The sequence below is a fragment of the Caloenas nicobarica genome, chromosome 10 (assembly GCF_036013445.1).
Source record: "Caloenas nicobarica isolate bCalNic1 chromosome 10, bCalNic1.hap1, whole genome shotgun sequence".
Taxonomy (NCBI): Eukaryota; Metazoa; Chordata; class Aves; order Columbiformes; family Columbidae; genus Caloenas; species Caloenas nicobarica.
In genome coordinates this window covers 17819300-17843114 of record NC_088254.1, presented here as the reverse complement: position 1 = coordinate 17843114, position 23815 = coordinate 17819300, and the positions used below count along the sequence as shown (strand labels likewise).

At 40.6% G+C, this 23815-nt stretch overlaps 1 protein-coding gene across 1 annotated transcript in view; it reads right to left on the bottom strand.

Annotated features, from left to right (window-relative positions):
* The window catches only part of MCTP2 (multiple C2 and transmembrane domain containing 2), a 104096-nt gene that overhangs the window by 62262 nt on the left and 18019 nt on the right, over positions 1-23815 (bottom strand). Inside the window, exons 5-11 of the mRNA XM_065641376.1 lie at positions 23002-23078; positions 21667-21778; positions 19633-19668; positions 11125-11289; positions 9184-9314; positions 2707-2893; positions 1725-1818 (exon numbers count right to left, since the gene is read on the bottom strand). Coding sequence (XP_065497448.1) covers positions 1725-1818; positions 2707-2893; positions 9184-9314; positions 11125-11289; positions 19633-19668; positions 21667-21778; positions 23002-23078 — 802 coding nt within the window. The remainder of the gene's footprint in view (positions 1-1724; positions 1819-2706; positions 2894-9183; positions 9315-11124; positions 11290-19632; positions 19669-21666; positions 21779-23001; positions 23079-23815) is intronic.

The following is a 23815-nucleotide window of genomic DNA, read 5'->3' as shown; positions in this document are numbered from 1 at the left end:
CACGATCAGAAATTATGCTATTTTTACCTAAAATGGCTGCATCCTTTTGCAATTTGGTGGGTCTATTACAGCATAATACCAGGATATTTTCAGCTCTGCCATTGAAAAACAATTTGTCATTTGCTTCATGAATCAGGCTCAAAGCCTGGGTTATTTTGAATATAATGACAGACTGAGTAACCTTTTACTTAAGCAGAATTTCATTCTGCGCTACGCACAAGGAATGTGTGTCACATACCCTGTATGAAAAGTCTTTGAATTGCAGAATCAAGAACCTGGGTGTCTCTTCCAATGTTCATTATCCACCCACGTGCTCCTGTTTAAGTATTGAGGGAAAGGGGGCCAAATCCATCACTGATGAAAACGCATTAGCATCAGTGAAGTTTTCCAAGGGGTAAAAAACCTGCCAGGCTCAGCTCCTTCCTGGGACACTATCTATATCAAAACCTCATATATTTCCAGATAGCCCCAGCCTTGCTGTTTGCCAAAGGTTCTGCTTTGCTGTGGTACAGTCCTTATCAAATTCGTCTGTAAGGTGCAGTTACACTCCTAATTTCCTATAGATGTATACATTATGCCAATTTAGAAATGCGTGTCTCTACAAGTTACCTTTAGTTATTGGCAGGTGTTTTGTTTGTTTTCAAATTAAATTCTTCAGTTCTGTAAAGTACTGCTGCCTGCAGTAACTGGATTTTTTTTTTTCCGTTGCAGGGTTAAGCAGCAAATTGAAACTGAAATAGTGTTGTGATTAATCTTGAGCTTTCTCCTTTGGTCCCTATTTTAGAAGCAACTTTACCTTATGTTACAATCTCTTCGTGAATACCAGGGAATGGGGCAAAGGTGTTTTCTCTCTAGCATCTTTCCTGCCTTTTTCAACAAGTTATCTTAAAAAATAACTGCCAGCAAATATACAATAAACAATGCTGTGTTTGTGAATTATGGGCTGCTGCAAGTTACAGAGGGGAATTAAAACTTCTCCAGAATCCCGGAGAAGATGATAATAAAAATAATGATATCCATGCAGTCGCTACAGAGAAGTATCAATTCCCTAGACCTTCCCTGGAGAAGCAATAAAAAATTGTATTTTTAAAAAGTATTAGTGTCCACTGCTGTTGGGACCAAGCACAATTTGAGGTACAGCTCAATGGAAAAATCTGTCTTTTTCTTGGAGCACCAAAAAGATCATCCCAAATAGAAGTCTCAAACAAGCTGTAGGAGATACCATCACACTCGCATCCCCATCGCTGGTAAACTTTCTTTTTCGGGTGACAGCCTGCAGCACCACCCAAACCCACACACTCAGCACCGTGTCAGATGCCCCCAAAAAACTTTCAAGTCTTATTCACAAACTCACAAGGCACCCGTTAAAAGATGGTGAGGCTGCTCTGCAGGCACCATCACTTTATATCAACTCTTATTTCACATATTCCTACTGCAAAATACAACAGCACGCCATGCTAAGTGCTGAGTTATTGGCCACATCGCTCAGATCTCAAGGGGAAATCGGATCTCCATCCACTGGACCTTCCCACTTATTTTTGGGAGTCAAAACCCTTGGGTATCTCAGCTCCCCGAGGCAGGTTTCACCACTGGAGAAATGATGAGAAATTTACTTTTCCTTGATCAACTGACAGTACTGCACAAAGTCTGAATAGCACTCACAATACATTATGGCACTCACAATACATTATAGCATCATATGCTTGAAAATAGAGATAAAATACCTGAAAAATCTGCTGCCAGTAGGTCCACCGCCTTTAAAACTTTGACTTGTAAGAAGCCAATGTCCTTTATGTCTCGAAAGGAATTCTTTATACACTGTGAGGAGGGAAGCATAAAGATGTATTTTGGTTTTAATTCGGTAAGAAACAGAAAATATTGAACTACTAAATGACTTACGTTTTTATACCCATCGCTATTTCTTCAGCATTTCCGTTCAGCAGCTGATAGACCCAAAATACATCTCCACTACTCCCAGCCTCACTGCATCATGACCCTGTGAGTTCACAATTTCCCAAGCTACCTGCTCCTAAGGAAATTCTCCATTCACATAAATTACACCTCAGCTTTACGGTGGAGACTGAGAGGAGTCCTGCGTGTTTATGCAAGTATCATCCGCTAACTAAAACAGAAAACAGGACATAGGTAGATGTGGAGAGGCAGCATGAGTCAGGAAAGCAGCATCCTCAATTGGGAGTGGGGAATCTGCCCTCAAAAGTAGCTTTGATTTGCGTTGTTCAAATTCCTTGTGTCTCCGTCTTGCACCCCATTTTAGAGAGATACACACTCATTCTTTCTTGCCCAGCTTTTGAGGATTAAGGCATGGAGGCCATCATAGGGCTTCATCTTCCAACAGTTCAAAGTTCAGAACATACCCTCCCCAAAGGAAGAAAGAAACCTAGGTATACTATGATTTCTCCATGGTATTCAGTGTGTCTCATTCCCCATGATAATATCTTGACACAATTCAAGTTTGCAAAGAAAAATATTAGTTTAAAACTCATCAAATACAAGCAGCCAAATTGCCTGGGTCTATCTGCCCTGTCAACCTCCTTGTCATTCTAAACATAATAACTATGCCATGTAATAGTTTTCTCTCATAGGAGATATGCTATTATGACTGGATAATTTTTTTTCCTGCAATTTCGACTACTTTCAAAACTCAAAGAAAAAAAAAAAAAGAAGAAAAAAAAAAAGCAAACTCACATAGCGCTGTGCAATCTGTTGCCGTTCACTGGGGTCTCCCAAAGGGCAGACGCACAGATCAGAGATGGACACCCCTGTACACGGGGCAACAGCAACCAACATTAACAGGGACCCTGGATGTTTTTCCAGAGGCAGCTCTAAGCAATTGGTCTGCTTCATCGGCAGCGCAGTAATGTCAACTTGGCACCTAGAATGACATTGCCAAGGATTAATATGAAAAAAGAGCTGGAAAAGGAAAAAATAAAGCAACATTTATATTGATTTCAGTAGCAAGCAGGCACCAAAACTTCTTGCTTGTTTAGGATGGAAAGAATGCAAAAAAAAAAGGCACTTCGGAATCAAACATGGGAAACCAATTAGCCAGTTTCTATCGCACTTACTGTCAAGTTTTGCTTTCTGGTTCACCTACTAGTAAGCAGAGGTAAAAGGTTTGGGCTGCAAGTACAGGAGGAAAACTTAACTCTGGCCTGCCTCACTTCCCCTCTAAAATCCCCCAGTGCTTTCTGATGGATTTGAAACACAATTTTATTTCACCTGGGGGAAAAGAAAAGGTGCAAACGCAAAATTTAAAGCATTAGGTTAAAACAGATTAGTTTCTTTAAAGTCACATACTCCATTTTATGCTACATTATACTGTATGCCCCAGTCTCTTTTACAAGCCTTACTAGAGCCGCATTTTCAGCATACTGTTATATTTCCCAAAGGGAGGGATTGTCTTAAAAGTCTCCCCCCACTCTCGGTACATAATATGTATCATTAACCTGATACTTCCCCAAAAAATAAGGAAAAAAAAGAAACATTCATAAAGAGGCAATAATAAAAGATTAATATGGGCTAAAGCAGAGAGAGATCACTAGACGGCCAGATAGATTTGAAAGGAGCGGTTAAATGCAACCGAAAGCCTAATCACTTGGCTCGGCTAAATGCCTTCTACCTAGAAGTCTAGTAAATGGAGTGGAACATTTTTGAACCTCTGTGGGTCTTGGCTTTCAAGAACAGGCCAAACAAAAGTTACAGATTAAAAAAAAAAAAAAAGGAAAAAAACAAAAATAAGGTAAGGGAAGCTTTGTTGCCACAGTGCGACGGGAGTCACATTCCTCAAAGGGACAGCGAGAATGATCGAGATTGAGGGCTTTCGCTCCGCTTAATGCCTGCCGACAAGTTTTTATTTAAACTAAACTTGTTAAGGTGTTGTCTTAATAGGCTAAAATTCCACAGGGTTCCCCCAGGTGGGTTTCTTCTGGATAAATGGTGCATGTAGTGTTCCTGATTGATCCCATTCCAGTAGTAGAGCTGGAGCGGTTTATACCCATCTGCTATAAATTGCATGCTTTCTGCTTCTTAACAGCCTATTTTCTGTGAATGCTAAGAGAGGTAAAAAAAAAAAAAATCCCAAAACATTTCAGGCTGAAAACCCAAGAAGCTATGTTATGAACTAGAAGTCATTGCTCTGATGAGTTTGTAAGTCATTCAGCTCTTTTTGTGAGCACCTTCTGACCAGAATCAATGGGGACAACTTTGCTTTAAGCGTGTTCTTTGCTATTCACCGCACTGAGCGTACAACAGGTTGCAAGTTTACTCTTATTAACTGCTTTCAAGTGCTTTGAAAGAGAAAGAAAATAAACCAGGAAGAGTACCAACACCTTTCGGCACATAGGCTGCCTCTCAACACAATTTCCAAGTGTGAGAGGTTGCATTTAAAGCTCATTGCTATGCCCAAACTCTTCAGAAAGATATGACAAGAAAAGGTACAGCAGAAAAGAAAACAAAACACACATACACACACACAAAAGGCAAGCATTTGAAGAAAAAAAGACCTTATGACTTCCATCCTGGAGGTCAACATCACCTTGGCTGCATTAGCACAGTTGCTTCTCAGCAGTTTTACTGATACTTGAAGTATCAGTGTACAAGGAGGCATGTATCATTATCTCGGGTTCTTGTTTTGTTTTGTTTTTCAGATAAAGAAACTGAAGTAAGGAGAAGGTAAAACTCAGGGTCACCCAGGTGGTCTGTGGTTCAGCTGGCAATACAGGCCACGTCTCCCACATCAGCATTTCATACACCACCCACTCAACACTGTCCACAGCTACGAAACGCTGCAATTGCTTTTCTTATGTTAAGAACTTTTCCATGGGGTAAGCGAGAAGAGACAACGGTGCACCTCCCACCAACAGATAAGCTCAGAAATATCTTGTATCTCACAGGCAAAGTTAAATATAATTCCAGCTTGTTTTCATAAATTGAAATTGTTTTTCTTATTAAGAGGATTTCATTAGCCAAAGGTCAAAGAAAAGCTCGAGTATAAGGGCACGAGGGTAGGAGGGATGCACATGTGGAAAGGAAAACAGCAGGAGGTAGAGTATAAGCATTTCTTCCTCAAATCATGTCTGATCTCCATGCAAACTAACTTTCTTAAAACATCTGTGTTCACTCAAGGTGATGGTATGTCTCTGTATTTTCTTTTGAGGAACCGAAAAGAAAAATCCACATTTGCACTTGCAAATGGCAAAAGGCTTAAGAAAAAAAAATCTGTTTCGTTTAGGTTATATAAAATCATTGATCAGACTGCAAAGCATGCAGCTTAGCAAAACAATTAGACATTCGATTTGCTGTCTAAATTCAGCAGTTTCCACATAAACGCTTCTACACTATTAAAATTAGTCTAATGATTTCCAAACTAGTTCCTACATACTCCTGAAACAGAAACTCTTCCTTCTTTCTCAGCTTTCTATCTGCAAGACTTATTATGGAAAATTATTTCACAGGGAAGTGGTAGGACACTATGGTGATGGGCACAGTATAAAACTAATGGAGATAATCCACTTTTTGCTCAAAAGTCGCCTGATCCAAATGCAAAGGGCAAAACTCTCAGATTATTTGTAATTTAGGTGATAGAAGTTATCTCCTGAGTTAAATTCTCAGGATAGTAAGCCTTTTTCAGAACAGGATAGCTCTGCTTGTTGTCATCTTTTGCTACATCACATATTAAATTCAGGTATAAGCTTTCACACATATGGCTATATACATGACCTATCTTTAGGGGACACAGTTCTGTAAGTTGAGTGCATTGTGCACACGAATGTATAACTTTTTTTTTTCTGAGCCACAATTAATTAAATGCTTTCCTCCCTCCTCTTGATCAATATTGAGGTCTACACCTCTATATTAACCTCTAGTCCTATAGAGAATTACACCACAGCTTTAGTTTTCATTTAAGATTCTTCTTTTGACTTACAGCCCTCATCTTCATTTGCCAAACTGTTTTGCCTCCCTTTTTTATTCATTTTGCAGATAAATATTACTTGAGAACAGTAAATCTGAGGTTAAATTATTTGCTTCACTTTATCAGGGAATCAAATGTTAAAATTTCACTAGCAGGTGCTGAGCTTAGCCTCTTACCAGTAGCCATGGAGTTGGATTTTATTACTCAATCCACAGCTTATCAAATTATGATAAGTATCCTTAAATATACAGAAATAAATATAGACAAATCTGCACACAACATTGTGATTTTTTTTCCCCTGCAATTCTTGAAAGTCCTTCACAAAAGAGGTCAGAATCATGATCACAGTATACAGGATGATGCCATCTATGATTAATACTTGAAAAGGAATTTCAATTGCCACAGGTGTCAGGGAGACAATTAACAAGGTCTTATTCTGACTAATTCTACAGCTAAATTTTGGTTATCTGATTCTTCATATAGCTTAAGGAAATTTAAATGACAGGTTTGGACGCAGCTATAGCAGATTTTACTGCTCCACCCCAACGGCATTGCCTTTAAAATCAGGATTGTTTCTTGTTGCAAAGACACTGTTTCCTGGCGACGTTCATCATGAAGATATTGGATGCACTCCAGCCTCATAACTCATGGCTTAAGTCTAGCAATTTTTGTAAAACCTCTTTCTTGAGGTAAATGCGTGAAGAAAAAACTCTTACGTTCTGCAGCATCCCTTTTTCAAAACACATCCCTTAGTGCAGAAACGCTCTCTAACAACCTGGCATAAACAATGTGACTCTGCCTGGACAAACTCTGCACACATTAACACCTTTGTTTATAAATTTACATTAACATCTCCTGTTTATAGCACGCCTCTTATCCCCAAGGACACAAAAAATCACTGAATAGATGTTACTAACAGTTCTGTGCAGACTAAATAGAGGGATTATTTCATCCAGCACCAAAACACAGCCACCCCTCCATGTCAGCCCCTGGCACCTGAACCTCTCAATGCCGCAGCATTTTAAGTGAGGAGGAGAAACTGGATCCAGTTGAAAACCTAAGGAGAAGGCAGGTAGGCTGAACAGAATAATTTGGCGTGTGATGTGCACTGACAGTGAGGGTTCATTTCGTGGTAGAATGGCGATGTGAAATCGCACTGAAAGTTTCTTTGCTTGATCAGCAGCAAACAAAAGCCGCAGGTGTTAGTGTTAAGTACAGGAGGTCCAACACATTTCTTATTCCACAGGCACTTCAGGTCCTGTTTGAACAGCAATATTTTACCTTGAAACCAAATTATGCCTGGGAGAAGAGCCATGTTCCAGGAGCTTAACGCATCCATCCTACGTAAAATCCTGAGTCTAAAGGAACGAACAGAAGTCTTTATCCCACAAAAGTTCAGCAGTCTGGATTGTCAGACATGACTCCACGTTGTGCATCTCCTCAACTTCATTTAAATATTGTGTGTGTGTATATATATATATTTTTTTTTTAAAGGTCTAACCAACACAGTTGAACCTACACAACCCTGAGGGAGCATAATGAATCCAAATTGTATCCACAAATTGACCACAGATTCATTAAGATCCAGCAAATTTTCCCTTTTCCTTAAAAACATGTAAATTACTTGAGGGCGGTTGGATTGTATGTCTGTATGTAATGACCGCATATAACTATCAAGCATTTTATTTCTTATAGTGATGTTGTGAAATCCAGAAATCTCAAAACTCAACTTGGAAATCACGGAGACAGTAAGCATGGCACCTCATAATGCTGTTTTCCTTTTCCAGATCAGACTGCACTTGAACCTGCCATAAAATATTATTTATTGAGTGTCAAAAGTTTCCACAGTGTACAAACAAGACTTGATATTACACATTTGGTGTTTACCTATTCTTGCAATCGCTCTTTGTAATCTAGTATAATTTTTTCCTGGTTTGATGCTACAGTGAATTTGCTGTGCTTAAGGCAACGACTGTAATATTTTCTCTCCATACAGACAGCAAAAATAACTGTAAGGTAAATCTAACACACACAGACTTTCCCAGTACTGACATCTTTACTAATAGAATAAGCCTTTTGCTGATGATTTTTTTTGCCACATTGAACACCACCTGCCAGAAACCAGTAGGAAAACAAAAAAATAAGAGGGGGAAAAAACCTAAGGAAGAATTGCTCCAGCATCAGGAAGACTGAACAAGCCACAAACGCTGTTACATTTCCTAACTCTAAACAGAATATCAGAAGTAATAAAAGCAACTGTGAGAATGGAAGGAACAGATTCATCTTCAGCCACTTCTCCATGGGATGAGCAACAGTATTCAGCCAGAAAGCATTTCCTGCTCTGCAAAACCACAAACATTTGTAGAGCCAAAGGGCATTGTTCTTTTCAGTGAATAGTTTTGAACTATTTGAATGCTTAAAGTAAGAGAATGTTCTTATGAGTTACTGTTATTTAGCCAGCAAGTTGTGAAACGCTTGTCAGGTGAGAATGGCAAACAGGATCCCTGCTCCTAAGAATCTAGAGGTTTGGGCACTGGTCCTGCAAGCAGATAATCACGGACAGACCCAAGAGGCACTCCAGTAAATTAAATGGTTCTTGGTGCTGCTGCATGTAGCCAACTGTGCAAAGATTGGGGAGATGGGTCTAGATGAAAACACTGTGAGCTAGAAGAAAGGAGGAGGCAACAGGAGGAAAGATATAGTTACTACTAGGAAACCAAGACTGCACTAATACTGTACAAAATAATATGGAGTTAAGAATGGAGTGGGAAAAAGCAGGACATAAGAGTAGGAACCATACTCTGTTCCCGTTAAGAAATAAAAAAGTTCAACTGCTAAACTACAAAAAGTCTCATCTGCTAATGCACCATAAGATCATTACTTGAGAATGTGAAGCAATAATAGAATAATGCAGTGGGACAATATCTGGTATCAGTCAAGGAGATGGGTAGATCACCTATGAGGATGCCCCTGAAAATGATGCTTTAAACAGCACAAGCTTGTGCAATAGTGTGGAGCACCAAACCCAGAGGCAACTGGGAAGAGACTACCCAAATAAAGCAAACCCAGGTAACAGGACCCACATGTAGACAAGGCCACAAAAGTACATCTAACAGAAAAAAGGGACAAAGAGGAGAGAAACATATAGTATGATACTGGTAATGAAGATAAATGGACCAATTAAAAAAATAATAAAAGTCACATTATCTTTACCCCACCCTCCAAAAAAAAAAACACCACTACCAACTTACGTTCCCAAAAGCTCCTCATGCTTTTTGTTATCCTTTCTCCAGACCTCAATGTCCAACATATCCTTCCTGTCAGAGAAGTAGTGAAAATCAAACTGTTCCCTCCACTGAGGATTTGCACTCTTACACAGTGTCTAGAAAACATGCAGTTATAATATTTACTTTTCTTAAATGGTACTTATTTCCACAGTAAAGCATATATCAATTCTTCTACAAGAGTAAGGCCAGTTGTTAGGGCATCAAATACTAAGGTCATTCTATCCGAAGCTCCCCAGCCTATAACATACAGCCTCATCTTTGTTAAAAAACTATCTTTCCTTTCTCCCAGTAATGATAAATATGCAACTGTGACATGAATGAATGGCTGGAGAAATTCTGAAATGCAAGGTAGATCCATCAACTCCACTTTCAGTGGACTGTGGTCATAACTCAACATCGCTCATACGCTGGAAGAAATCAAGAATAAACCTTTTGAGAACAATCATCTGAAAACAGGTCTTAATTAATTCAGGAATCCAAATGAGAACTTTTAATCCTTCCATGTTAAGATATAGGCAAAGAAGGAGCCACCTTGAAATTACTAACATCCAGTTAATTTGATATCTGTAAGTTGTCCCTCTGAGTCCAGTGAGATTGTTCACGTGTTCAGGTTACTCTGAGTATTCACCAGATTGGAACTTAAATCACTTGCAATTCCTATCACACTACACTACCCACCAGCAATATCAGCATGGCCACCGAGAGAACAGGAGATAGGATCGGCTGGACCACTAGTGAGATTTCTCCCACCTTGTCTGCTTTTCTGGACCATGAGAAATCATACTTTATAAATTGAAGAAACTCCAGGAAAGAACATGAAATACTGCCAATTTGTAGTCTTATTAGTGTGTATAAGCAGCAGTCCCCAACTTTGCAGGGCCCCGGGCAGAAATACTAAGCAATTAACTCACTGCAGGCAACACTGTACTTGACTTCTGATTTTAAACTTTTTCATTTTCTGTGACCGCAAACAGTGCAGTTTTGCAGATGCATGACACAGGCTATGGACCGCTAAAGAGAAACATAAAAAGGGATCTTAACTGGAGTAACATAAATTTATTCGGAAATAACCATCCCATTTATTTTTCAAAGCTGCTTTTCTAAATAAAAACATTATATTGTGACCTTGGTTTGAGGTCCGACGTGGGGGACAAAGTGCAGGTTTCAGATGCATCTACATCTGAACATTATGTTCTGTGAATTTGCTCTGTACATTTTGTACATGAGTGGGTTGGTTTGTTTCCTCCTCCTCCCTCTGCACTTCCAGTTCATGACACGCAGAGCTCTTGCCTTCCCAACAGAACATTATTTTAATTATAGCCCCTCTCCTTATTAGACTTTGGAGATGAAACACGTATCTTTGGGAACCCCATTAATTTGTTAGACTTCCATGAAACAGTTTTGGTTTCATTTTAGTTGGGAGGAGTGTTTGTTTTTTGTTTGGTTGGTTTAGTTTTTGAGGTTTGATTTTTTTTTTCTCCTGTTATAGGTAACATACTTTTTAAGCAAGGTACTTTAAAAAACAAAAAATATTCCCCTGCACTGAGAACTATTTCAGGTTTGCTTTTCCAGCATACCTAACATTGCAAACCTAACTTCTGTATTGGCAGAGAACAAAACACGTGTGATGCATGTAGCGTTATTTCACTTCAAACATTCATCATTATGATTAGTATGTTAAACGCACAAAACCAGATACACGCAATACTCCTAACTTCCTATTTCTATACTGGCATGTAAAACATATTAGTAAAATGTTAATGTCCCTGATCTGGTCTCCTGGTTTTGATCTCGCTTATATAAAAGAGTTTCAAGAATAGTTCCATGTGAGGTAGGAACACTGGTAAAAGAAACACCAAGTACCTTATTGGCTTCAGCAAACTTAAGGAAATTCTTAATACTTACCTTACTCTTGTATCTTTGATCTCCCAGTTTGAGGAGAATAAAAACCTCTGCCAAGCCCCCTGCAGGCATGTTCTTCCCTTCCAAGAGTGTGATGGTGACCAGCCCATTCCACAACTGGTTCTTGCGCAAAACGTCAGAGAGTCGCACGCTCCGCATGAAACTCGACTGAAAAGCAAAGTCACCAAACATTTATACACCCAAATCCACATTTTTGTGCTCGAACTGACTGTGCTATGAAAGCACCAGAAGTGAGAGAGGTACTTGGAGTAAGCGGGGAGTGGAGGGTGGTAGGATGAGTTGCTGCCCATACTTTGCCACAGCTGGCCCCATGAAGGGATGGTGTTCAGAATCAGAGCAAAATCAGCAGGGTTAGCTTAAACCACCAGAGAAGTCAAATTCAGCTAACCTGGCCGAGCGTCAGCAGGAGCAGGTCTCGAGCGTTGAGAGCAATCTGTTACCTTAGCTCAGGGGAAGACACAGGAGAGCGATGGGGAGGAGAGATGTAAGAAGGGAGAAACTAAAAGTAAACTCTTAAACGTGTCCAGCTACATCCATAAAACATAGGTCTGTCCTTTCTGGGGAGACAGCCCACAACCATAAAGCCTATGGCCAAGTGAAAGGCTGAGACACATTCTTCCACATCCTCAATCACTCAACTGCACGTTGTCCGCGTTAGCTCTTCACCTGCTGCCTTTGCAGCTCCTGCTTCCAGAAACCAAGCTCACGAATCAAAAATACTGATGCCGGCTGAAAAAATACTGACACCACCGGCCACTTTACCTGGAGTTATGGTTACCTGGGAGCCACATTTGTTACCTTTGCAGCTTCATCCTACACAGCACGGCTGCGCTAACGGTTTGCTAACTGGCAATATTTTATTGGACAGAGGATGATTAAATAGGCCTTTATTTGGGGGGAGTGAGCTGGAAACATTAAAACTCAAGGCTATACTTTTCTTCTCGCAGTAAAAATCCTGCCATATTTTATTCTCGCGAAGCAACTTTTAACTTGCCACACTTTGGAGCTTCAATCATGTCATATACAGGTGGGAGCGAGATGGAGGAGAAGATTTCACAAGTCACTGTAAAACAGGACGTGTTAGCTTTAAAAGCAAGTAAAAAATGTTGTTGCTAAATAAAACGATTGCAAAAGTACCTGATGTCTGAAGATTACTTTTTATGGATCAATTACCCAGCAACAAAATTCTTAAATCATAGGTGGTGAACTCACAAAATTTTTTACTCGCTTTTTACTGGTTAAAATACCCAACTCTGAATCCCACAAGCATATTAATATACTTCTATTTAAACACCCCGTTTGGCTTTCCTGGCACACTGATTAAAAATTCCTACCTTTAAATAGAAAACGAGATTTCGATTCATAAATCCAGCTGCAATGTAATTTCTTTTTATTCCTTTTTTTTTTTTTAAAAAAAAAAAAGTTCATCTTTTAGGCCAAAAAGCTAAAGCATGACTGTTCCCATGGACATACTTCAAAGTCCCGGCAGATATATTCCTCCCTAAACACTGCAACTATTTCAAAATCCTTTTTATAAAAAAGGGAGTAATGTCCACAAGGGATCAAAGGCCATTCTACAGTCTGGCAATCGCCTTAGAAAAATGGCAGCGCTTCCATGAAATATGCCCTAAAATAATTTTGCAGCTTGGTATGTCCTAATTTCGAATTGGATGTTTATCTTGGAAAGGCTTCTATCTAACTTGTCCATAAAACAGCTCCACTTAGCTCTATGAGCCCTGTGAAAATGGAATCCAAAGCTGGCTATTAAAGGGGCCTGGAGATTGCTTCCATATGGCGTAACAGCATGGGAGTGGAGGGCTAAGGCCTACAGCAGGCTCTGCTTGGCTTGAGCTCCCCATCTATCCATGGACACTCGTTGCATTACACTATAACATCTGGATTATTGCTTGTAATGTCCCTGGGAAATATCCACTTCCCATCAAAGCCTTTATCTATCTCAGTTGTACTTTGAACGTTTTAGTATTTAACATAGTCATGTTTGATGTGATGTACTCGCTGCTTTAGGACCAAGGATTTTTCCTCCCCCTTCACTCCTTCCTCGGAGGAGGAGGAGGTGTTTGATGTAAGTTCACAAAAAAAGAAAAAAAACCAAACAAAACAGACAAAGTTTATTATCTGTGTTACAATTTCTTTTAAAAACAAAACATTCCGTTCTCTGCAAAGCTTCCAGGCTGAACACAAAAAACAGTTGTTATCACTCAGTTTTCAAATCAAATTTGGATTCTTCTCATTTTTTAACTAGGCCAGTATTTCAAGGAGTCACTCAGTGTTGGGGGCCTTCCTACCCGAGTTCTGTAGCATATATAACCCCACCCTTTCAGTTCAAAGGATGTTGGGAGGTACTCAAACCATCCCAGATTCCACACGGTCCCAGGAAACATCGGTGCCTGCAGATAGGTATTACTAGAGCACACTGCAATGCATCAACTCTGACCTTCTAAAACAGGTGGGCCCTGGCAAACAGCCTCATGCACCCCCTTTCCGATGGCTGCGCAGCTGCAAAAGTGCTCTGTGCTCATCTCAGAAGAGGAGTACGGTGATCTCCAGCCACTACTTTCTGGACAAGACGTAGCATCACTTTAGAGCGTTGCGATGGATAGAGAAGCCGAGATGTTTTGATGAATTCCTATCTCCCCCGCCAGCCCAGCTCTGCCACCACCACAAGTCTCTTTCCAAACACAGCAGCACAGAACCTGGGAGGGCTTCTTGCCTCGCATCCCTGCAAGACAACCCACCACCTTAGGAATGCTTTGGATTTCCTGGACGTGCCCAGGTCACTCACACAGCGTGTGCTCAGCAGGTCTCCTGTGCCTCCAATCATCTACTCACACACACCAAAGAACCGCTCTGTGCATGATCTGTGGTCACCTCTGCAGCCTCCCCAGATATTTGGCAGGTTGTTCCTCTGACCACCCTGATGGAAATCCCAGCCAAACAGGCAGCGTCTCAGATTCCACTCACAGTTTCTGGGAGGCAGCACGTCTGGGGAAACCCAGATGGGTGGTAGACCCACAGACCTGGGCCATCAATGAGTCAACTTTAGTGTTGCCTGAGGAAGCCTGCACTATGGAAAATGCCTCCCAGGCGGCAAGAAAATGATATCGCATTATTTATTTTAAAAGTCTTACCTGCTCCCTGATACCCTGTACCTACTCATTTCAAACTGATTTACACAGAGTTAATTGATTAAACTTCAGAGCCTCTCTTTGAGCTGGCAAAACTATTATGGGGCAGAGAAGTGCAGTGATTAGTCCAAAGTTATTTAGGGGCAAAACAAGCCAAAAAAAAAAAAAAAGGCAAAAAACCAAAAAACAAACACCCTGCCTTCACAATGAGACACCAGAAAAATCAAAGCCCTCCTCTACACTGGCTGGAAAAGTAGGACATCACTGCTCAGTCAGTGACAATTTTGAAGTGGTTTCATCTTTCCAGCTCTTCCCTTTCTCTGTTACCTCCCAGGCTACGGAGGCCTCCACACTTGAGTATTTCAGCTCCTGCTGCTGAACCCGAGTTCTTTCCAGCTGTGCTCCCAGACTGGATGCCAGGTCCTTCAGCCCTCTCCTGCTAGATTTTCCTGTAAACTCTCTGCAGTCAGCCAGCTCACACTCTGGCTCCATCCCAGACCAAAGTAAAGGTGCCTTGCAGAGGTACAGAAAAGCTGGCTGAAGCTAGGATCAGGCTACAGGGCTGGAAATTAGGAAACATATGCTTTATGATGGAAGTTGGCACGTGTCCCGAGCACAAGATATTGGACAAGTTTGCTTATTCCTTCCTGCCCCTCTCTCCCCATCACTTCTGAAAATCAAGATAGTCTTAAAACCAGAATTTGAGGGGTTGTCTCCAAACAGAGCTCCAATTTTGGCTGGGCTCTGGGAGCAAATAGCCGGTGATACTACAAAGTTCACCTTTATGAGCAGTTCACCATTGCAAAATGGATTAAAAAAATGAACAAAAAGCATCCCTCAAACAAGCCAGACAAAGAAAATAGTAAGTACCAGAATATCCAGAAAGCTTTACTCTTCAAAAGCAGACTAGATTTTTTTAAAAGTCTAAGAGCCCATGTTTACTGCAGATTTAGGGACTGTGCAACATCAGATAAGTGATGAGCAATGCTTTCTGAAGCAAAAGTATGGCCTGGTCATGGAGCAGGACCCCGCCACATGAGAAACAGAACACAGTTCTCCCTACTGCTTAGAAAGGATATTTCCCCAGAAAACATCCCACATCTCTGAATAGAAAAATTAAAAATCAGTGCTCACAACACCATTTTCAGAGTTTGGTTTCAAAATGAATATAAAAGCTTCTCACACCAATTTTCAATTTTTTTGTTATTTTCTGATTCTGGTTTAAAGAAGAAAGCTGGGCAAGAATGAGCAGGTGAGCGATATTCTGCCTTCCGAGAGGCAAAAACAGGAGACAAGCCAGAATGCCAGAGCTTTGGAGGGGAAAGAAGTGGCTCATTGACCCAGCTTCACAAAATCCTTTAGGAGCTTGAGTCTCCCTGATAACAGCATTTGTATATAATCTTCCCTCTATAGGTACCCAGCGAATCCCCGCTGGTGCATCAGGGCGGCTTTCAAATCTGTCTCTTTTCCTGACACACACATACATGCCCCAAGTTCAAACTTGTTTTTGAAGCAATAAAGAGATGCAGAAAAATTGTACATTTAAATGACACGGCGAGGTGGCCAAGTGTGAAGCGAGCCCATCGCTCACATCTTTCATTTAAAAGGATGAGACAGGACAACAGAAAGCCTGCTGCAATTCCTGCGAAGAGGTCAGCATCGAAACTGGGCCACGTAATTTGCCATTTGAGAAAACAACAACACGCAAATAGGAAGACTCTTCGGACCTCTCCTCATTAGGCAGGGGAAACCATTTTGCAGAGGCAGTCTCCCCCTGGGAAAGAGGAGAGGGCAGCGAGAAAGGCAAGTGAACCGACACGAGATTGCCGCCACGATGCGTGACCCTGTGGCAAGCGAGTCCCTCTGCTCCGCGAAACGCTCGGAGAGAACCGCTGCCCACGGGGTTTTGTGGGAGAAAGCCAAATACAATGAGGCAGGCAAAAATGAAACCTAACAGCCCACTCGGAATTTTTTTTTTTTAAAAAAAAAAAAAGGAGAGTGAGGGATTTTCGCCCGCGATGAGACACCAAGGAGCACTTGGGTCCAGCCAGCCTTTCAGCCAATTTATTCAATCAGCTTCGGCTATCCAGGTGGCAACTGTGTCGCTTTTGTTTCAGGACTGCACTGCTGCGGGTCAATCCACCCCAAGCAAACCTGCTTATTTGCTTCGTAGATGTTCAACACTTAAAGGTTATTCAGCTGTACAAATGCTGGAAATAGCACGTGAGGCACTCGGAGTGAGACTCAAGCCACCCGGGACAAACAAGGCTACTGAGCATCAGCGTGTTGGGCTCCAGCAGGGACAGCTATCAACTCCCTCTGCACCCCAGAAAGAAAAACAGAAAAGAGAGGAGAGCTCACCAATATACAGATATAACTGCATATATTAATACTGCCTACTGGCATCTTCATCCCTTCGCAATGCCACCCTCCATGAGAAAAAGAAGAAAGCTGCACTCTTGGAGACAGCTCCCACAGAGGACAACGCTGTTATCAGCTCCCATAAAAAAATGAGGGATCTGGATGTGCTGCCCATGTCTTGGGAGTCCGCCCAAATGTGCGATGGTTCCCTTCTAGCTACAGTGAAAAATATATATATATTGCGTAATCAACAGATAGCTAAATCATCCAGTTCAACAGCTCTCAAACCAAGATGATTTAAAAGACAATACTAAGTTGCTGAAATCCTTCCTCCATACCATCTGTAACAACGGTGAAGCAACTGTAGCTAGAGTGGAGATCTTGTACTGCTGCTGTTTTCCTTGTTGTCTGAAACGGAGCTTTTTCTTCAAAAAGCAAGGGAGCTCAGAGAACACACGTGAGGAGTGCACGGTATCCTCCAGTGCCCACGTCAACCCCTCTGCCCATCTGACATGGGGTTGCATCAGGTATTAATGCCATCAACAGGGGTGAATTTGGGAAGCCTGCAGGAACCCTGTGACTGTTGTGCCAAGGCTCATTTAGGACACTGATGTGCCCAGTCTGCACTTAGATAACATAAAATGGTCAAATTAGAGTATAAACAGATTTCTTTCATATAGGCCATAGAATTTTTTAAAAAGCTGTAAAAGTTATATTCATTTTATCCATTTTTAAAATAAGTAATTCTGCCTGTATTTGTAGAAGAAAAGCTAAATATTACAATACAGGTCAGCTACAGTTCAGTGAAAAAACCCAGGAAAACCATTTCAAACAGAAAACTTTCATTTGCCTAAATCTATAGAGAAGAAATTTAGATCTGTCTCAGTTCAGCTGCTCAAATAGAAAGTATACAGCCCTTTTCTTCTGCAACAACCAGAGTCAGCTCAGTAGCCAAAAAAAAAAAGATAAGAGTTTGTGTATCCGTTACAGAGCTCTCGCCATTTCCCCTGCTCTCCTTATTCCTGTATCTTTATCTCGTCCAGCAACATCATTTTCTACCCCATCATACTCTCTGGCTATTCTTCCATAACCTCTTGTGCCTTCCCTAGACACCTATATTCCCCATGCACTCAATTTTTCTTTCTAGCCTTTATGTTCTGCCACAAACTGCTAGTACAGCTTCCACAGACCAGAGTTTCCTAACTAAAGATGGTTATTGATGTACAGTACTAGTGTTTTAGTGCAGTAGCAGAATCGATAAACTAGGAAATACTGCTTTGTCAGATTTTTCCAGCGCATGCTGGGAAATATTTTTACTGCCTTTGGATGGTCACAGAGCTTTTCTTTAGAGATCGCACTGGAGCATGAACTGTGTCTTCCCTGGGAAGAACTGAAGCTCTCCTACCCTCTAGTGACTGGAACAGAACAGAGCACAGGGCTGCAGCTCTTTTTTTTTTTTTTTCCTCCTCTTTTAAACAATGCTTTGACTTCTAACTCAACACCATGCTTCAGCATCTCTTAATTTTATTTAAAAAGATGCTAAGGCACAAGCCAAGGTCTTGAGAACTGAACAACCTGCCACTACGGCTTACAGCTAAAGGTCCAAAAAACATGTCTGTAAAAAAAAGATTCAAAAATGTAATGAGATATAGGGTACAACCAAAAAAATTCCAGTGACAGCAACCAAGACAGAAGTTTGGCTATTCTGGACAAAAAGGACCAGAGTTTAAAACCCTGTCTCCCTTTCTCAGGACCCAAAGCCAACCAGCGTCAGGAGACAGTGGTGTGTGCACACCTGAGAAAAAGGGGGATCCAGCTACTCTGAGTGAGGGCACAGTAATTTCCAGAGCTTTCATTAAAAAACAGAGTGCTGAGCTCTTCAATTATTCCATCACTTTCTGTCATACGGCATTCAGGGCAGTGTTATCCCTGGAACCAGGGCTCACTGAGCTGCCGTCCAGCTCCAAGGGCTGTATTTTGCACATCTTCTGTTGACAAAAATATATTATACCTGCTGGCACGATACCTGAGGGGGTTGGGCTCCTCTACATAGCACATCACAGTTGTAATGAATAAAAAAAGTGGAGGTTAATTATTCTATTTTAGGTACAAACCAATGGGGAAAATATCAAGATGCATACTGTTCTCATAAAAGCCAAATTCTGCTTTGCAGAAAGTTATATTGTATAGTTCTCAAGCTGCATACTGGGGTCTACAGTTTCTATATCATTGTTATTTACTCAATAGCAAATTAAAGCTTTATAGAACAAATAAAAAGCCACAGTCTGTTTCCTGAACAAGTTAAAATATAATGCAAGAATGGGACAGCACAAGAATGCAAAAGTAATGGAAGCCTGCAGGGATACTACAGGAGACCAAGGAAAGCAAGTTATGCAGATATGTAGCAACACACAAATCTTGGAAATCCTGTTACATTGCTGGTAATGAAAACGGCCTACTCAGTCCCCATCCCAAGAACAAAAGGAATTTCAAAACCCACAGGAGCGACCAGAAGAAATATTGCTTCACAAAATTCCTCCTGTGGTGAGAGGCGACCCAAACAATCAGACAGGGATCCAGAAGACCCATGTTCAAACCCAGTACCCGCTGCCTTTCGGGTATCCTTAAACAACTCAAATCCTCCACAGCTGCTTTTTTTGTTGTTGTTGTTGAATTTACACCCATTTTCTTAGTACAGACAGGTTTTTTTTTTTTTACAGCTCTTTGCTTTATGGGGTCTTACTCTCACTTGCCACCAACACCACTGTGACTACAGTAGCACCTACAATAAGAAAACAGCAGCAATTTCCCATCACATTGAAAAAAAAAATCCAAAAAATGAAGGGTACCACAGCCACCATATTAAGACAGGTTGCATCTATACTTCAGAGTTTTCCTATGTTTACCCTTTCTGTTTCAGAGGAGGGCACAGATTTTGGGAGGGGGCTTTTTTTTTTTTTTTAAGAGAAAAAACATGGATTACCTTAGATGAAGGTCGCTTCTTCCGACTTGACCATCTCTATTCATGGGTCCCCACCATTGTACCAAAGAGAACCCAGAGAGAGGAAACAGCGAAGGAGTAAAATGGAGAAAGTGTTTAGTAAAATAATTCAAACAGCAGCTTATCAAACGTGTTAGAAAAGCTTATTACTAAGTAGAGGGATTGATCTACGACTGAATTCATCCACCTCCCTCCCTCATGGAATGTAACAATCAACAAACACAAAATACCTGCACTGCACCAAAAAAGAAGAAATTAAAAAAGTAATCAAGAATAAAAAGTGAAGGGACCCAAAGCCATTAGTAAGAAACATGGTTTATACTTTTGGTGCCATCTGGTTCGACAGTAAGCTAATTTAAAAAGAAAAAAAAATTGTCTTGCTGTTAAGTGCTAATGTGGACAAAGCCATTTCACTATTCTGATTCCACTGGAAATGGCTGAGCAATTTGCATTTGAAATATGAGGGCTTAAAACATCGTCTTTAAAAAAAAATTACAGTGTGCACCAACTCTTCTATCATCTGCACTCTGAATGTTAACTAAGCACCCAAGAGTACCAAAAGCTACTACTATAAACCAATGTATTTTCTGCCTCACTGGCTAGTCCACTTTAGCCCATGCCTTCCTAAAAATCTCAGAAGAATTCCTGAGGGTCTTTTGGCTAAACTGCTTTTTTGCTAATGAAAATTTTAATTTTTGCTTCCTCCTATCCTGCAATCCAGCGACACGTGTGCCAACAACAGTCTCCTGTACAAGTTAGAGGGAGAATTCACCTCCCAGATCAAAGCCATCTCATAATACAGGTATGTAAATGCAACAACAGATTTCTGAATGATGTCATTTAGCTCTTAAATAATCACATACTGAGGGAGAAATAACTCTACAATTATCTTAATATTGAGATTTTACAATTCTCAAAAAGGTAACTGTTTGAAAAATAAATAATGAACAGCAGACATCCCACATTAACTTTTTCTTATTTTGCTTTCCAACCCATTGAAACATTTACGTTTCTATAAATAGTCCCGTTCAGACTGGAATTCCTTACCTATAATTCAATAATGTGCTGTAAACAGTAACTTTCATACTAGACTTCATAGAAGACTTGTAGGAAGATTTTTCTCTATATATATTTATTACATACATTTAAAATTAGCTCTAGTTTTCAAGCCAGTCCAAGTAAATGCCTGATCTTGGCTTTTCCCCACCCCTTGCTGGACAGGAGCAGCATGAGTTCACCAGCACAGGTGTGCTCCACACTTTATGTAAAACACTAGCAGGAATCTTAAAAGACGAAAACAAAAGCAAAAAAACATGTGCAGGACCTGAAATTCAAAAGCCATCAGCTTCAGTTGTGGCGTTCCCAGTCTCCGCCCAGGTTCTCCTGGGTTTCTACCATCACTAAATGCACCGTATTTCAGCATCAGGAGCCAAGTTCAATTGAACTCAGCCAAGAAACTGTCAGTGGCACAATTGGAGTTTTTACAAGCCATCTCTTTCTCTCAGCCAGTGTGCTTTTCTGCAGGATTGGTGCAATTTAATTTTTAACATCAAATTCCTGCTTTTAGATTTCACACAGATTTGTTTTCCATTGACGAGAAAAAAAAAAAAAAAAAAGGAAAAAAAAAGTTATTATTTAAGTGTTTAAATCTAAACTCCTAGGTAGAAATCAGAAAATAGTCTGCCCTGGAATAGCAATCCCAGCAGGTGTGGTTGAGGGGTTCATGTCAGCAACCTGCACATTGCGGTGATGGATACGACACGTTCGGTACCCAGAGAGCTCTGCCACAGTGCACGTCACAGCAACCAGAGAGCAGCATCCAGCTGCAGACGTCCACACAACTTTTACCAGTTAAAACTGGGACTTCTTTTCAAGTTATGACAGACCTCGATTTCAATATTGAGTCTCAGAGGATGAAAATAAAGGTGGCAATTCCCAGTAAATCAGATATTGCCGGATATTTTTTGTCCCCCCCTACACATTCCAGCTTTAAATTTGATTTCCTAAGCCACTTACATTTCTCTTGAAGTCTCCTTGCTTGACTGCTAGACTCAAGTTTAACACAATCACTCCCATGTCATCTTCTAAACTGTTGGGATCTTCCAGTTTTAACACCTGTTCAGTAGTTCTACAATTAAAAAAAACCCATGCCTTTATTGATTCCAGTTAACTCGAGTTCATTATTAAAGGTCATACTAAGCTGTGCAAATTTCAGCTTCTTGTCTGAAGTTCCCAATATTGCGTTTAAATGTTAAAATGGGAAATCAGAAGGGTTTCTTAGTTCTGACAAAATACAGCCCCGCTTTTAATAACACAGCATAGTGTTTATATAGCATTGCTTAATACTCATAACTCTTCCTATGCAGATATACACAGAATTAAGTTACTGCTATCTCCACTTCACAGGGAAGAAGAGTGACAGGGAAATTCATCCAAGTGAATTTTCTAACATAAATGGCTGGGATTTGACTCCAGATATATTTATTCTGCCTTATCCCTGCCCACTTTTCATCTCCCTCTGTGACTCAGTTCCCTCTCTGAAAGCAGGAATACTGGTATTTACCTGGTAGTATCTCAGGGATAAATCCATTAATGTTTCTAGAAATTCAACTCATTAACATTTCTAGAAATTTAATTCATTAAGCTTTCTAGAAATTTGGATACAGCAGCCATGGGAGCTATAATATACTCACACAGGGATAACTCTCTCTCTCAAAAACAAACAAACAATAAAAAAGAGTCACACAGGGAGTGAAAATAAGAGAGAGAACCCAAACTTGAATTCCTGGCTTCCAGATCCACACTGAGCCCCAGCAGCAGCAGACAAAAGGCGCAGGACTTGCCTCTGCACTAAATCAGGGCCAGATGCAGCGGACAGGGGACGGGTGGCTGCGGGGGGAGGCTGGAAACGGGGCGCTCACGGCCAGGCAAACCGCTCCCCAGCCCCGTTAGACACGGAAAAAGGCGCCCCATGCTATCTGGGGCTAAGGAGGAGTCTTGATCTTCTCCACTCTTTCTTCTTCCACCTCCATAAATTACTCTGGGGTAGCTCTCCCTAAACACCACCACATATAGGAAATCTTGGTCTTATTTCCTAGGGCTCTTTCTGCTGAACTGGGCTCATCCAGGCTGGATCTGAATCCTAAACCTAACGCTGGTTGAAAACATACGTACACTGGATTTCTCAGGCATTTTTTTTATTTTTTTTTTTTTAAATGCGCTCCCCACCCTTCTATCAAAATAAGCTTTCATGAAAAGATAAATTCCAAGCTAGAGCAAAAGCATTTAATTATTTTCCTATGCTTCTCAATTAAGTTGCATTAACAACCTTTAATTAAACCAACGTATTACCTATTGAGTTCAAGTTCAGTGAGTGCTACAAATGCCGAACCCATAAAGTCTGACGACGTTAAATCTCGATCATACACCTGGTAGCAAAATAAAATAAATTTTGTAATTTTCACATCATAAGCCAGATTTATTCCAGCCGATAAAAGAACAGATATTTTAAGCCCTTTCACAGTTCAATTTCCTATTTGAAAGATCAAAGCTTAGATATAATTCAGGGATAATTTACCATCTCCCTGATTTAATTTGTATTTTTAACTAAATATTTAAACAGCATTTTGAAAGTATCTTCTTAATATTATGTAAACAGAGACATGTGTGCTGCTATGGATTGTGCCTGTTCCTTTATGCTCTGCGCGATAGGATAATGAAACGCTGCACAAAAATCAGGTACTTCTGGCTGCAGATGTTTTAGCAATTAGTGCTCACAACTGGTAGCTCGCAGTTCTGGTAACTGTAACGTTACTCATAATGAGAAAAAGCTTTGCTACTTGTCACGGCAGCATCGCAGGTAATAATTCCATTCAAGCCAGCCAAATTACACTCTTAACGCGTGCTTATGAAACTGCGATTGATTTCACTGAGTTTGCACAATCACAGCAAGAGCGAGCAGAATTTAGCTCCGCAGTTTTAAATGTATCCAGTCAAGGAGCTTTATTTCAACTCGGGTTTTTTGCAGACAGAAAGTAAGACACGGGAATAAAATCTGGAAAAGACATATGTGCATTTTAATTTGAAATTGCTGAAACCCTTAAACTGGATTGTCTTCTATGTTACACTGCTATACTGAATAAAAATCAGTATGTTTCTAAAGTTG